We start from the raw sequence: 14,660 nt of genomic DNA, 5'->3' as shown, positions 1-14,660 counted from the left end.
CCGACGCACGCGGCCCCGCCCCTTCCGCTTCCGGGCCCGGCGGCGGGCAAGATGGCGGCGGCCGCGGTGGCTTCGGCGCTGACGGGCGCCTTGGGGCAACTGGCGCGCGCGTGCGGCCGCGGCGTCGGGGCTCCTTGGCAGCCCGGGGCGGGTGAGACCCGGGCGCCCGGGGGGAGGGCGCGGCGGGGCCGGCCGGGCGGAGGCGCGGCGGGGCCGGGCGGGCGGAGGGCGCGGCGGGGCCGGCCGGGCGGAGGCGCGGCCGTCCGCCGCTGCGTGTCCGCCGGGTGCGTCGTCGGGGAAGCGCGGGACTCGGAGTCGGGGCGACCCCGGTGACAGCGTCGGTCCGGACGGCCCCCTCCAGCTTCTTCACAGGCCTTCCGCCACGGAGGCCCGGAGGAGCTGGGGGGGGGGCCGCACAGCAGGGCAGGGGCACGGCCCGAGCGAGGACCCCGGCCCGCCCCGCGCGAGCCCTGGCGGCCCGGGCCCGGACCGACGCCGCGCCTGGCTCGAGCTGGCCAGAGACGCCAAACGGCAGCGGGCGCCGGTGCCCACGCCTGTCATCTTGACTACTGAGGCTGAGGAGGGGATCTGCGTTCGAAGCCAGCCTAGGCAGAAAAGCCCATGAGACTCAAACCCCAATTCAGTGGGCTGGGGGTGTGGAACAAGTGGTGGAGCACCAGTCTAGCAGATGGTAGGCTATGGAGTTGAAGCCCCAATACCACGAACAGCAGCGAACATCCGTCAGGAGTTATGGAGGGTGAGGGATAAACAGGCAGAGCAGGGAGGATTTTCAGGGCTGTGACACTTCCATGGGATACCATAGTGGAAGATGCCCCTCATTAGATAAACCCACAGTCTGCATGGCCCCTAGAGAGCCCTAAAGTAAACTCTGGACTGCTAGATGCACTGCTCAGGGAGGGGACGTGGTTAGTGAGGGGCTGGTATGGTATTTTAAAAATGACCATTATCGGGGCTGGGGATATAGCCTAGTGGCAAGAGTGCCTGCCTCGGATACACGAGGCCCTAGGTTCGATTCCCCAGCACCACATATACAGAAAACGGCCAGAAGCGGCGCTGTGGCTCAAGTGGCAGAGTGCTAGCCTTGAGCGGGAAGAAGCCAGGGACAGTGCTCAGGCCCTGAGTCCAAGGCCCAGGACTGGCAAGAAAAAAAAAAAAAAGACCATTATCTGAGATGATTTTGTCCAAAAGAAAAGTGTACACATTACCTGAATTATAAAATTGTAACCCTCTGTACACACTTCGATAAAATTATACATTTAAAAAAAACCCATAATCACAGAATTGGGCCTAATATGACTGAGGATAAGACTGGCTATAAGTTGGTAACTGTTGAGTTGAAAGAGAAATTGCCCCCCACATTGGGTTCTCTCGGCAGCACTGGGGTTTGAACTCAAGGCCTCCCGCTTGGTAGGCAGTTACTCTACTGCTGAACCACGCCTGTGCCTTAGTTATATTTCAAATAGGGTTTCAGGCTTTTCCTCAGGGCAACCCTTGCACCTCCATTCTGTACTTGGGCCTCCCAAGTAGCTGAGATCATAGGTGTTCACCACCAAATCCAGTCATATTCTGTTTACTTTGATGCTTGACCCTTTTGGTAATAAAACTTAGGCTTTAGTTGGGAGGGACATTTTTCCAGGAGCAGTAGGACTTCCTTGTTCTGGTGTAGATCAAATGCTGTTCAAAGTCCAGACAGGGAAGTGAGGACAGAGAGAGTGACCAAAAAGTGAACAGACAAGGCCTTGAAGAGGGAGTAAAGGACCCAAGGTGGACAAACAGTCCCAGCTCTCAGGAGCCTAAAGCATGGCGTGCTCTCCAGCTCTCCACTGGGCCGTGGGCAAGGCCAAGGCCATAGGTTTGGGTTACACGAAGAGCAGATTGGTTGCAAGAACTTTCTCCCTGAGCCGTCACCAGTGCACGGCTCTCATGACAGGTACCAAATCCCTGATCCCTGGAGTGACGGCAGAGCCTTTACCTGAGGACTCAGGAAGGCGACCAGTGCCCCTGTCCCCTGTCACACCTACATTGTGCTTTGAGGGAGCTGGTGCAGGAGAGACTCGGGCAATTTTGTAAAGTAACTCATAGTGTATTTGGAAGCTCGTAGGGCTTATGGGGAATAATAAAGCATGGATTGGGAGGGGGTTTGGTTTGTTTGGTTAGTGGGTTAGGTTAGCTGGATTACTTGGTGATACTGGAGTTTGAATTTCGGGTCTTAGCTTGCCAAGCAAGCTAACAGCGGAGCCATGCCCAGCTCTTCCCACTTCATTATTTTTCAAATAAGATCTAGGTTTTTGTCCCAAGCCTGCTTGGACCGCAATCTTGCTATTTTCGCGTGCCACGTGGCTAGGATAACAGGTTGTTGTTCCGCTGCACCCAGTTTCTTATTGGCTGAGATGGGGGTCTCATACACTTTTCTGCCTGAGCTGGTCTTGAACCATGATTCTCCCAATCTCAGCTTCCTGAGTAGTTAGGATTACAGGTATGATCCCCCTCCTCCAGCGGTTTGCTTTTTGTGACGGTCGCCCTCTGTAGTCCAGGTTGACCTGGAACTCGTAATCCTCCTTCTTCTACCTCCTAAATATTGGGACGTAGAGGCGGGAAGACTGGTATTACAGGCATACACCACCACACTCGGTGCAATTCAACTTGAGAGGAATATTTGGGGAAGTCCTCTCTTCTGAGGCGGAGCTTGGTGGGCACCCAAAGGATCAGTTTGTGGGGACCCGGTAAGGCTGAGGGTGGGGATGTGCCAGCCCCGGGCAAGGCTGGAAGGTTCCACCGGGACCCGGAAGCCAGAGGTGAACCAGGGAGGTGGGGAGCTGGAGCCTCCGGTGCTGGGGGACTTGGCGTTTTCACTGAGTGAGATGGAAGCTGCTGGAAGGTTCTGGCCAGAGCAGCGTGAGAGCTGACTGGTGTTTTCGCCGAAGCCCAGAGCCCCCGTGCTGCTCCAGCAGGGAGGGGGCTGCGGTGACATCCCCACGTGCGCGCCGGGGTCCCTCGGTGAGCTTCCTTGAGGCTGGCGCAGGCCGGCAGAGGGCGTGGACATCGGGGCGGGACCGTGCGTCCGCGGTGATGGACACGTTCTCTTGTCCCCCCAGGCTCCCTCTGGTCCGTTGCTCGAAGGATCAGCTCGCAGAGCGCCCCGTCTCCATCTGGGTAATATCAAATGTGGGTTTGCTGATCCCCTCCCTCGGCATGGGGCTTCCTGCGGTGGCGTTTGGGTTTGCATTTTCTCTTTAGCTTTTTTTGGCCCTGTTTTCCACAGCCCTCCAGTAGCGTCGGCACTGTGGAGGCCAAGGCTGGGGTGACCAGGCTGCGTCCCCCACATGGTCACCCACCACACCACCTTGGCCGTGGGAGGCGCCGTCAGGGCTTCTAGACAGAGAAGGCATGTTCCTCCTTAGGATGCTAGGCTTAGAAAGACCTTGATGTGCACCAGAGACAAAATGACCCAGTCGCAGCCGGTGGTGGGGAGCGGCAGGAGGCTGAGGGCCGCCGTGGGTCCAGTGCCAGCCGCGCCTCAGCCAGGGACACCCCGCGGGCTCCTGGGGTGCGGGCCACCGGTGCTGATCTAGTGGGGCCTGAGTCTCCAGCAAAGGGAGTGTTTAAGGAGCTAGCGGGGGGGGGGGGGGGCTGGTTCCCTCCCCAGAGCCGCAGAGTCGATAAGCGGCGCACACGTCTCCAGTTCTCAAAAGCAGAAGTAAAGGCTGGATGTGGAGCAGGAAGACCCTCAGGTTGCCAGAGCCCGTTTTCCCCTTTGTGGCAAAAGGCCCCAGCCCCCCGCCTGCCATTTCTGCCAAGCCCTCTCTGCTCGTGGTCTCTACCTGGTCCTGGACCCCCGGGCCGGGAGGCTGACCCGGACAGACGCCAAAGAATAGCTTCTCAGCCCGTAAGCCTAGCTGCTCTGGAGACTTGACATCAACCAGGGCAGGAAAGTGTGTGCGACTCGTATCTCCAGATTACCAGCAAAAAGCCACAAGTGGAGCGCCAGCCTTGAGCAAAAACACGTAGGGACAGTGCCCAGACCCAGTGTGAGTGCATGCTCACGCATACCACACACACACACACACACACACACACACACACACACACAGAGCTTTCCGTTCCTCCTCGCTCCTCGAGGTATTCCTGCCCCAGGGCTCAGCAGGGTGGCAAGCGCCCTCCGCGGCTCAGTCTGCACACGGCCCTGGGCTGTGCGGTCACCGCGGGCCGCCCCGACCTCGGGTCAGCGCGTGCGCATGGAGCTGGACACCGGGAACTGGGGAGCCGCTGCTCCAGGCTGCACGCAGTCCTAAGGGACGTGTGGACCCCTCGGGGTTCGCCAAGGCCCTGGAGCACCAGCGTTGTGGGGCCCCTCCACCTCTCCATAGCTCACTCCCAGCACCTCCTGGGCACCCAGGCTGGCAGGGTGCAGGGCCGAGGGCGGCTCACCCGGGGCTCTGAGGACACAGGCTGAGGGGGGGACACAGCCCCCACTCCGGACACGGGGCCTAGAGTTCTTTCTTGGGGACTCAAAGCTGCCTGTGACACGTGACGTGTGTGAAATGTGTTCCAGGTACGTCCCCAAAACCTCCCTGAGCTCCCCACCGTGGCCGGAAGTCGTCCTGCCAGACCCCGAGGAGGAGACCAGGTACCACACAGGTAAGGACGGGAGCCAGCCCGCACGGTCCTGCCTCGCTCGGGGCAGGAGTCGGGTTCCCACCTGTGCCTGGCCAGAGCCGGGGTGAAGGGGCCTGCTCGGTTCCAAGGTGAAACACCCACATTAAGAAGCTCATTCATGGAACAAGCAGCCTCTGGCACTTGTTTCCAGCAGGTGGGTGGGGGAGCCCTCTCCACGGTGGTGTGAGTTCCGGGGCGGCGTTCCCCGCCACACTGAAAGCCGGCGCCAGGGCTCATGCCTGCCGCTCTAGCTACTCAGGAAGCTGAGCTCTGAGGATTGCAGCTCAGAGCCATCCTGGGCAGCGAAGTCCTGAGATATGCATAGCTCCACTTAACCAGCGAAGGCTGGAAGCGGAGCCGCGGCTCAAATGGTAAAGTGCCACCCTTGAGCGAAAAGGGCTCGGGAACAGCACCCAAGCCCTGCGCTCAGGACCCAGTGTGGGCATCGAAAAGGAAACCAGGCTGAGCCATGCGCGGTGGCTCACACGGATCCCAGTGGTCGGTAGGAAGAGGAGTCTCTGGCGGCACAGAACCTGCCGGTGTGGGGGGGTCTCATTGGCTGCCCCTCCAGGGAGGCCTCCCCTTCCTTTCCTCGGGCTGCACACTTCCCCCGTTTTCTGGTTTCGTCACAACCCCCGCAGCTGTAGGAGCGAGCCCGGCTTGCTGTGCACTGGGCCTGTGGAGCTGGGGACACGCCAGAGCTCCCAGGAGCACAGCCGGGGGGCAGGGGGGCAGGCTCGGCAGCTGAGGGTACATCTGGCACTCCGCGTTGGGTGGAAGACCGGGCAGGGCAGCTGCCATTCCAGGTGGGTGACCTTGCTGCCTGTTCCCGCCCCCCCACCTCCCCCAGAGGTCGTGAGGAAGGTGAACGAGCTGATCGCCGCGGGCCAGCACGGCCGGCTCTTCGCCGTGGTGCACTTTGCCAGCCACCAGTGGAAGGTGACCTCGGAGGACCTGATCCTCATCGAGAACAAGCTGGACGTCCAGTGCGGGGAGAGGATTCGCCTCGAGAAGGTGGGCCTGGCCGCCCACTGTGCCCTCCCCCCTGGGGTGCCGGGCGGGAGGTGAGGGCGGAGCAGGCTGCATGCCCCCCACTGGGGTGCAGGGGTGGATGATTGGGGGGGGAGAGGCGTGGGCAGAGCAGGCCGCATGCCCCCCACTGGGGTGCAGGGGTGGGTCGTTGGGGGGGTGGAGGCGTGGGCAGAGCAGGCTGCATGACCGCCACTGGGGTGCAGGGGTGGGTGGTTCGGGGCGGGGGGCGGGGAGGCGAGGGCAGAGCAGGCCCTTCCTCCCAGTTTGCCTGGCCGGGTGGATTGACTCCTAGAGGACAGAGGTGTGCCCAGCGCTTTGCCCTGCCGTCTGAGCCCCATCACCGTCGTATGCCCCTTGCCCCTTGCCTGGGTGACCCCTGGATCTCAGGGGTAGGGGAGTCCGGGGAAGACTGGGTGGGTCTTCCGGCCCCCACAGGGAGGCGCAGTGCCCACCCCCCCTGTCCAGCGGGCTCCCTGGCCCCCGGGGTGGCCCCCCTCGCCTGCCGAGCCCAGCGTGCCCAGCGTCCTGCGAGTCGCTCTTCCTGCAGGGGCTGTTAGGGTGTGGTTAGCTGGTAACGTAGGAGCAGGGTTTCCTTCCCTCACTAAAGCGCCGCTTCGCGGTTAGTTTTGTGTGTTTGGATCTGAGGTGCGGGGCGCGGGGCACCAGGCCCGAGGCAGGCTGGGCGACGCGCTCTGCTGCCCCCACGGGGCCTGCACGGGGCACAGAAGCCGCCGGGCTAGGGCGGAGCCGGGGCAGAGCGCAGTCACCGCGTGCGCTGTGTTCTGGGCCATCACCAGTCCCCCCGAGTCCAGAAACGAAGGCGGGGGACATGGCGGACCCTCCTCCTCACCTCCTGGGGCCTGGGGGCCAGCAGGGCCCCCCGTCCCTGATGCTCAAGCCCCCTGTGTGGCATGGCCCAGTGCCCTTCACCTGCAGTGCCCTCACACACGCGTGCACACACTCGCACACACGACCCAGTGCGGCGTCGAGGCTGCCGGGCTTGCTGTTATTACTTTAAGATGCATTATTTCCTGGTTGTCCTGTGAAAATACGCGTCCCTGCTTTGCTGGGCGTGGTGGCTCCTGCCTGTAGTCCCGGCACTCGGGAGGCAGGGGCAGGACCTGGCGAGCTTGAGGCCAGCCTTGCTCGTCCGCGTGGCCTGTCTGTGGCCTTGCTCGTCCGCGTGGCCTGTCTGTGGCCTTGCTCGTCCGCGTGGCCTGTCTGTGGCCTTGCTCGTCCGCGTGGCCTGTCTGTGGCCTTGCTCGTCCGCGTGGCCTGTCTGTCTGTGGCCTTGCTCCTCCGCGTGGCCTGTCTGTGGCCTTGCTCGTCCGCGTGGCCTGTCTGTGGCCTTGCTCGTCCGCGTGGCCTGTCTGTCTGTGGCCTTGCTCCTCCGCGTGGCCTGTCTGTCTGTGGCCTTGCTCCTCCGCGTGGCCTGTCTGTGGCCTTGCTCGTCCGCGTGGCCTGTCTGTGGCCTTGCTCGTCTGCGTGGCCTGTCTGTCTGTGGCCTTGCTCCTCCGCGTGGCCTGTCTGTGGCCTTGCTCGTCTGCGTGGCCTGTCTGTCTGTGGCCTTGCTCCTCCGCGTGGCCTGTCTGTGGCCTTGCTCGTCTGCGTGGCCTGTCTGTCTGTGGCCTTGCTCCTCCGCGTGGCCTGTCTGTGGCCTTGCTCGTCTGCGTGGCCTGTCTGTCTGTGGCCTTGCTCCTCCGCGTGGCCTGTCTGTGGCCTTGTTCCTCTGCGTGGCCTGTCTGTGGCCTTGCTCGTCTGCGTGGCCTGTCTGTCTGTGGCCTTGCTCCTCCGCGTGGCCTGTCTGTGGCCTTGCTCCTCCGCGTGGCCTGTCTGTCTGTGGCCTTGCTCGTCTGCGTGGCCTGTCTGTGGCCTTGCTCGTCCGCATGGCCTGTCTGTCTGTGGCCTTGCTCCTCCGCGGGGCCTGTCTGTCTGTGGCCTTGCTCCTCCGCGGGGCCTGTCTGTCTGTGGCCAGCACTCAGTGCTCCGCGTCTCTTCCTCAGGTCCTGCTGGTCGGGGCAGATGACTTCACGCTCCTCGGCAAGCCGCTGCTCAGGTAGGAGCTGGGGAACGAGGGCTGGGGGTGCGGGTGGGCTGCGGGTGGCCAGCCCGGGGGGGGGCTGTCCAGGGCGCCGGCCAGCAGCCCTGAGACCGTGGTGGGGGCTTGCCTTGGTGTCCCAGCGGAGCCGAGTCACCGGCTCACCCCCATGCCGCACTCGGATTTCCCAGGAGGCCGCAGTGCAGACCTAGAACTTGCAGCCGGAGGAAGCAAAGGCAGCTTCACTGCGGGACTGGCATTCTAGAGTCTTCTGAGGCGGTAGTAAACCGAAGCTAACCGGGAGGCCGCCTCCTCTCCCATGTCCTTCCTCCCAGTAAGGATCTGGTTCGGGTGGAAGCCACAGTCATTGAGAAGACAGAGTCGTGGCCAAAAGTCAACATGAAGTTTAGAAAGAGGAAAAACTTCAGGAAGAAGCACAGTAAGTGACAGAGGGTAGCGACCCTGGGTGCCCAGGCGGGCCCTGCGGCCGTCACGAGGGCTGTGCGGCTGTGTCCCGGCCCTGCGGCCGTCACCAGGGCTGTGTGGCTGTGTCCCGCGGGGGCCGGCCCTGCGGCCGTCACCAGGGCTGTGCGGCTGTGTCCCGGCCCTGCGGCCGTCACGAGGGCTGTGCGGCTGTGTCCCGGGCCCTGCGGCCGTCACGAGGGCTGTGCGGCTGTGTCCCGGCCCTGCGACTGTCACGAGGGCTGTGCGGCTGTGTCCCGGGCCCTGCGACCGTCACGAGGGCTGTGCGGCTGTGTCCCGCGGGGGCCGGCCCTGCGACTGTCACGAGGGCTGTGCGGCTGTGTCCCGGGCCCTGCGACTGTCACGAGGGCTGTGCGGCTGTGTCCCGGCCCTGCGACCGTCACGCGGGCTGTGCGGCTGTGTCCCGGCCCTGCGGCTGTCACGAGGGCTGTGAGGCTGTGTCCCGGCCCTGCGACTGTCACGAGGGCTGTGCGGCTGTGTCCCGGGCCCTGCGACCGTCACGAGGGCTGTGCGGCTGTGTCCCGCGGGGGCCGGCCCTGCAGCCGTCACGAGGGCTGTGCGGCTGTGTCCCGGGCCCTGCGGCCGTCACGAGGGCTGTGCGGCTGTGTCCCGGCCCTGCGACCGTCACCAGGGCTGTGCGGCTGTGTCCCGGGCCTGTGGCCATCACGAGGGCTGTGCGGCTGTGTCCCGGCCCTGCGACTGTCACGAGGGCTGTGCGGCTGTGTCCCGGCCCTGCGGCCGTCACGAGGGCTGTGCGGCTGTGTCCCGCGGGGGCCGGCCCTGCGACCGTCACGAGGGCTGTGCGCTGTGTCCCGGCCCTGCAACCGTCACGAGGGCTGTGTGGCTGTGTCCCGGGCCTGTGGCCGTCACGAGGGCTGTGCGGCTGTGTCCCGGCCCTGCGACTGTCACGAGGGCTGTGCGGCTGTGTCCCGGCCCTGCGACCGTCACCAGGGCTGTGCGGCTGTGTCCCGCGGGGGCCGGCCCTGCGGCCGTCACGAGGGCTGTGCGGCTGTGTCCCGGGCCCTGCAACCGTCACGAGGGCTGTGCGGCTGTGTCCCGGGCCCTGCGGCCGTCACGAGGGCTGTGCGGCTGTGTCCCGGCCCTGCGGCCGTCACGAGGGCTGTGCGGCTGTGTCCCGCGGGGGCCGGCCCTGCGACCGTCACGAGGGCTGTGCGGCTGTGTCCCGCGGGGGCCGGCCCTGTGACCGTCATGAGGGCTGTGCGGCTGTGTCCCGGCCCTGCGACCGTCACCAGGGCTGTGTGCTGTGTCCCGGCCCTGCGACCGTCACCAGGGCTGTGTGCTGTGTCCCGCGGGGGCCGGCCCTGCGACCGCCAGTCACTAGGCCAGTACTCCTGGGGCTGCTCACACTGTTGGTCAAGACCAGGGCAGTCCCAGAGGAGCCATGAACCCTGACCCCACCGGGTCAGCGCGAGACACGCGAGCGAGGACGGTGCTGAGCTCCCAGCGGCGCTGGCAGCGTGCCCCCCCCCCCCCCCCGTGTTGGCCGTGAGGCCGGGACACGGGCAGCGGTGCCGTGGTGGAGGCCGTGCGGCCGCCGTCCGAGCCAGGCCCGGGACAGCACGGGGTGGAGCGTCATAGAGCTCGCTGCCAGGGAGGCCGTCGCGTCCTGCGCCTGGGCGGTGGCGGTGCCCGAGCTTCGCCGCAGCCCACAGGCGGGCGCACTGCACGGAGCCTTCCAAACCACCGCAGAGCCGCGGCCTCCCGAGGCTGTGCCCCACGGGACCGACAGCCGAGGCCAGGGCCGGGCGCTGGGGGCTCACGCCTGTCATCCTAGCTACTCAGGAGGCTGAGACCTGAGGACCGCGGTTCAAAGCCCGCCAGGGCGGGACAGTCCCACGAGGCTTACCTCCCGCTGACCACTCAAAAACCAGCAGTGGGTGCCCATCGCCGGCCTCCTGCCCGCCTCCGCGGGGCACACCCTTCCTCTCTGCCCTGCTCCGGGCACCGGCGTGCAGCTGGGAAGCCCTTGGGGGTCCTGGCAGTGGCCGCCCCCTCCTCCCCATCCTGGATTCGTGCCCAGCAGAGGCCTGCCCTGCCAGGCCTGGGCCCCACTTGCCGCACTGGGGGGCTAACCTGTACCCCGCAGGAGCACACAGCGCGGGTGGGGTGGGAGCTGTGGTCGGCACTCACCTGGAGGAGGGCGAACGGGACCTGGCCCCCCGTGACCTCCCCTGCTCCCTCTTCCTCAGTTAACGTGAACCCCCAGACTGTCCTGCGCATCAACAGCATCGAGATCGCGCCACGCCTGCTGTGAGACCCGGCGACCGTCCGCAAGGGGAGGCCGGAGGCCCAGGGCCTGACCGTGGCCGTTCGGAGCCAGTCCACAGGAAGGCCCGGAGGCCCCTTCTCCAATTAACCACCCCAAAGCCCACGGGACACTGTGGCTCAAGCGGTAGAGCACTGGCCTTGAGCACCAAAGCTCACGGACAGCGCCCAGGTCCTGAGTTCAAGCCCAGGACCGGCACCCACAAGAAAAAGAAAAGAGTGACAGTAAACTTGTGTCCTCAGAAGGCGGAGTCGCTGTTGTGATATAAATCCCCGACCAAGGATGTTTTCCACCATCAGTGCCCGCTGGGCGAGCGGCTTGGGGTTCACAGCAGGACCTGGGAGCGGACGCCCCCCTCGGCCCTGCCGGGAGCTGGGCGGAGTGAATCCCATCCCAGTCTGAATGCGCGCTCCGCCCCTGCCCCGCCCCTCCGCCCCTGCCCCGCCCCTCCGCGCTGGGCGGGCGCAAAGCTGACCACGGCCCGGGATGGGCTGAGAGTCAGGCCTGCTTGCGGAGGGCAGGGAAGACCTGGGGGGCTGGGCAGGAGGGGCTCCCCGGTGACCCCAACCCTGCACCAGTGCCTCCATCCAGGCTGACACGGAAACCCTCTCCCTGCTGCCCCAGGGTCTGGGACGGGCAGGCCGAGGTCAGGGGTCAGTGGGACACCCCACCGGGCACCCTGCCTCGCCCTCTGTGGGGCACTCACCCCTGCAGGGAGCCAGCCAGGCCACCGTTGCACGCGGGCTGAGGGCTGTGCCCAGAGGGGCCGGGGCCTGGGGTGTGGGGTGCCCTGCGTCAGCGCAGAGCGGTGACATGTCTGAGGCCATCTGTTGGGAGTCTCTCTGAATCTGGGGGGCCTCTGTGCCCCTCCAGTGCCATGCTGCGATCCGAGCTCTGCCGGCTCACGTCTGGGCCGCAGTCCACCCTCGCCCACCGCAGCGCCGCCCGGCTTCTCCCCAGCACCCGAAGTCTCCTGTCACGGGGAGGACGCCTGTCCCCCGCGGCCAGCCGGCACTCGGCCCCCCGGGGCCGGGCATGGCACCCCCTCTTGCTCCCAGACCCTGGCGGGAAGCAACTAGAGCCCCGCACACCTTGTACAGGTGCCCGCCGGGCACTGGGCTAAGCCGGCCACCGCCCCGGCCTCGTGCCCACACCTTGTGCCTGCATGAGCCGCACAGGCTGCGGGGTCCCCCTGCCTTTGGAGCCCCTGGGGGCCTCCGGGGCCTTTGTGCCTGAGCCCTCTCTCTCCATGGGCGCGGCTTTGAACTCGGCCTCACCCTTGCTGGGCGCCTTCCTGTTTGAGCCACACCTTCAGCCTTTGGTGCGGGTTATTTTCAAGGTAGGGCTTCGTGCCTGGGTCCGACAGGGCTGTGACCCTCCCCCCCATGCTTCCCCTTGGGCTGGGACGGCAGGCCTGCACCACTGCACTCCACCCTGGCTTGGCATGGAGTCTCGTGAACGCTTACTGTGGCCTGAGCTCTCTGCCTGACCCAGTGGTTTCTCTGTCTCGGGTTGTTTGGGGTTTTAGTGCTGTGATAGAATCCACCCCCCCGCCCTGTGCCGCAAACCCCGTCCTGCACACCAGGCTGCGCACGGCACTGGGGCCTCGGGATGGCCTGGGCAGCTCGGTGGCGGCACAGCCGAGGCTGGGACCCCGTCAGGAGGCTCGGCGTCGGGCAAGGCCGGCAGCACGGAGTTAGCCGGGAGCACGATTCCTTGCACATCCAAGGCCCCGCTGCCAGGCCTGGCCCTGAGCCACGGCGCTCTGGATCGGCCAAGGGCAGGAGGCCACAGGACCTTTGCACAGGGTTCTGGGAATGTGAGATCAGGGCAGGAATGCCTACCGCATTTCCTCCCAGCCTGTTACCCCCAGACCTCAACCTGGGGGAGCCCCAGACCTGCAGCCACCCGTGGGGATAAGAGAAGCACTTGGAAGGCTAGATGCCCTTTGCCCCACGACGGCAGCAGGACCCAGCCCGGGGGGAGCTCAGCCGCCTGCTGCTCCGCTTTGTGAGCCTGGCGGCCATCGTGGTGCTGGACTGGAACCTAGAGTCTGCCCGTCCTGACACCAAGGCCTGCCAGTCCAATACCCACTCAACCCACAAGCAGGACTGGGGTGCGCCCCCACCCCACCCCAGGGTGCTCACCGTGCCGTCTCCCTCCATGCCCTTCACAGACTGACAAGGTCACTGCACCAACCGTCCCTTTTTAAAGTAAGATCACGGGGCTGGGGATATGGCCTAGTGGCAAGAGAGCTTGCCTTGTATACATGAGGCCCTGGGTTCGATTCCCCAGCACCACATATACAGAAAACAGCCAGAAGTGGCGCTGTGGCTCAAGTGGTAGAGTGCTAGCCTTGAGCAAAAAGAAGCCAGGGGGCTGGGGATATAGCCTAGTGGCAAGAGTGCCTGCCTCAGATACACGAGGCCCTAGGTTCGATTCCCCAGCACCACATATACAGAAAACGGCCAGAAGCGGCGCTGTGGCTCAAGTGGCAGAGTGCTAGCCTTGAGGGGGAAGAAGCCAGGGACAGTGCTCAGGCCCAGAGTCCAAGGCCCAGGACTGGCAAAACAAAACAAAGTAAGATCACATCTCGTACGAGTTACCCTTGCACACCAAAGAAACCCAAGACCTGGAAGGTTCTAGAACATGGAGCTCAGGAGTCACAGTAAGGTGCGCCCTGCCTCCCGGGGCGCGTGCCGTCTTCAGGGCCCTGGGGTTCATTCTTAGTGTGCCCAAGACCTGACAACATAAGCCGGAGCCCGCGGCTCACGCCTGTAATTCCAGCCGCTTGAGAGGATGGGTGCTCACTGCCAGCCTGGGCAGAAGAGTTCTCGAGACCCCATCTCAACGAAGAGCCGGGTGCAGCACTGCACAGCTGCGGTTCCAGCCACAACAGGAAGCCTAACGTTGGTGGATGGCACCCAGAAATGAGGCTCTACCTATCCCTAAAATGACAGGCAAAAACCTGGACTGGGGCGTGGCTCAGCGGCAAGAGCAGCCACGCGGGAAGCTCCAGGTCCTGGAGTCCAAACCCCACCACCGCCTACATAAATAATAAAGCAGAAAAAGCTCAGGACAGAGCCCTGGCCATGAGTTCAAGCCCCCGCCATGCAACGTAAGAGTACATACACAAGCCTGCACACACACACGCAGTGTAAGAGTACGCGCATGCACGCAGTGAGATACACATGTGGATACACACGTGCGCACACGCAGTGCAAAAGCAGGCTCACCCCCCGCCAGGACCCCCACCGGCTCTGCAGGCAGCTGTGGAATTTGTGGGGACCCACACCCAGCCCGCGCCTTCGCTCACAGGTGGGTTCCCCGTGCCCTGCGCCACGCCCAGGGCCCCGTGGGGGGCCGTGTGGCCCCCGCCAGCCAGCGGGCGGCCTGGCCTCGTGTTCCTCCCTCACTGCAGTGGGGGCTGGTGTCCCCCCCCCCGGCCTCGGCGTTTTCACGGAGTGACAGCAGCATGGGCTCCGGGGCGCCCTGGACAGCATCACTGCCCGCGTCACAAGGCTGTGCCAGCCTCCCTTGAGACATTCTGCCAGTGCCGGGTGGTACGGGGCTGCGGAGAGCTGTGTGTGTGTGCGTGTGCGCGCGCGTGTGTGTGTGTCCACACGCACATGCACGCCACTCCTCAAGCTCAAACTCAGGCGTTTTCCTCAACGTTTCCACTCCTGCTTGGTGCTCTACCACTTGAGCCACAGCTCCCTTTCCAGATTTTGACTGGCTCACTGGAGCTGAGAGCCTCACAGACTTTCCTGCTCCGGGACGGCGTCAGATCTCAGCCTCCCGAGTAGCTGGGACTACAGGCGTCAGCTCCGGCACTCCTCCCTCGTGTCACCAACTGGGAACACCCAGGTAGAGCAAGGCCACCAGAACCAGAACCAGTGGACAGGAGAACAAGGTAAGCCACGACAGAGCCACGGAGACAGCCCCAGAGCTCCCCACGCCCGCCCCGTGCCGCTGCTCTGCTTCCGCGTCCGCTGAGGGGGGTTGTTAGCACGCTCCTGGGGGCGGCTGCGAGGACGTTTCCAGACGCCCTTAGGCCCTTCAGTGTCTGTTCCCTAAGCCCCCAGCCGTTGGCACCTTGCCGCCCCTGGAAAGGCCACGGGGGTGTGGCGGGGAGCCGTGAAC

General features: G+C 64.8%; 1 protein-coding gene across 2 annotated transcripts; it reads left to right on the top strand.

Annotated features, from left to right (window-relative positions):
- The first annotated feature begins 42 nt into the window (after window positions 1-42).
- On the top strand, window positions 43-10,646 carry Mrpl21 (mitochondrial ribosomal protein L21). Of its 2 annotated transcripts, XM_048359753.1 has the most exons (7): window positions 43-151; window positions 3,117-3,174; window positions 4,574-4,659; window positions 5,528-5,691; window positions 7,713-7,765; window positions 8,083-8,186; window positions 10,441-10,646. In XM_048359753.1, exons 1-7 carry the CDS (start codon window positions 52-54, stop codon window positions 10,503-10,505), a joined length of 630 nt encoding a protein of 209 aa, XP_048215710.1. In that variant the 5' UTR covers window positions 43-51; the 3' UTR covers window positions 10,506-10,646. The 2 variants fall into 2 exon arrangements, with proteins under 2 accessions (XP_048215710.1, XP_048215711.1); XM_048359754.1 differs by lacking the exon at window positions 43-151 and having other exon boundaries at window positions 3,117-3,186; window positions 10,441-10,645.
- Window positions 10,647-14,660: the final 4,014 nt, after the last annotated feature.

This window comes from Perognathus longimembris, chromosome 13 (genome assembly GCF_023159225.1).
Source record: "Perognathus longimembris pacificus isolate PPM17 chromosome 13, ASM2315922v1, whole genome shotgun sequence".
Taxonomy (NCBI): Eukaryota; Metazoa; Chordata; class Mammalia; order Rodentia; family Heteromyidae; genus Perognathus; species Perognathus longimembris.
This window is presented reverse-complemented; position numbering and strand designations above follow the sequence as displayed.

Coding starts and splice junctions, on each gene's coding strand:
- Mrpl21 (XM_048359753.1), top strand. CDS start 52: ATGGCGGCGGCCGCGGTGGCTTCGGCGCTGACGGGCGCCTTGGGGCAA. Junction 3,175..4,573: donor AGCGCCCCGTCTCCATCTGG/GTAATATCAAAT, acceptor AATGTGTTCCAG/GTACGTCCCCAAAACCTCCC. Junction 8,187..10,440: donor AAACTTCAGGAAGAAGCACA/GTAAGTGACAGA, acceptor CCTCTTCCTCAG/TTAACGTGAACCCCCAGACT.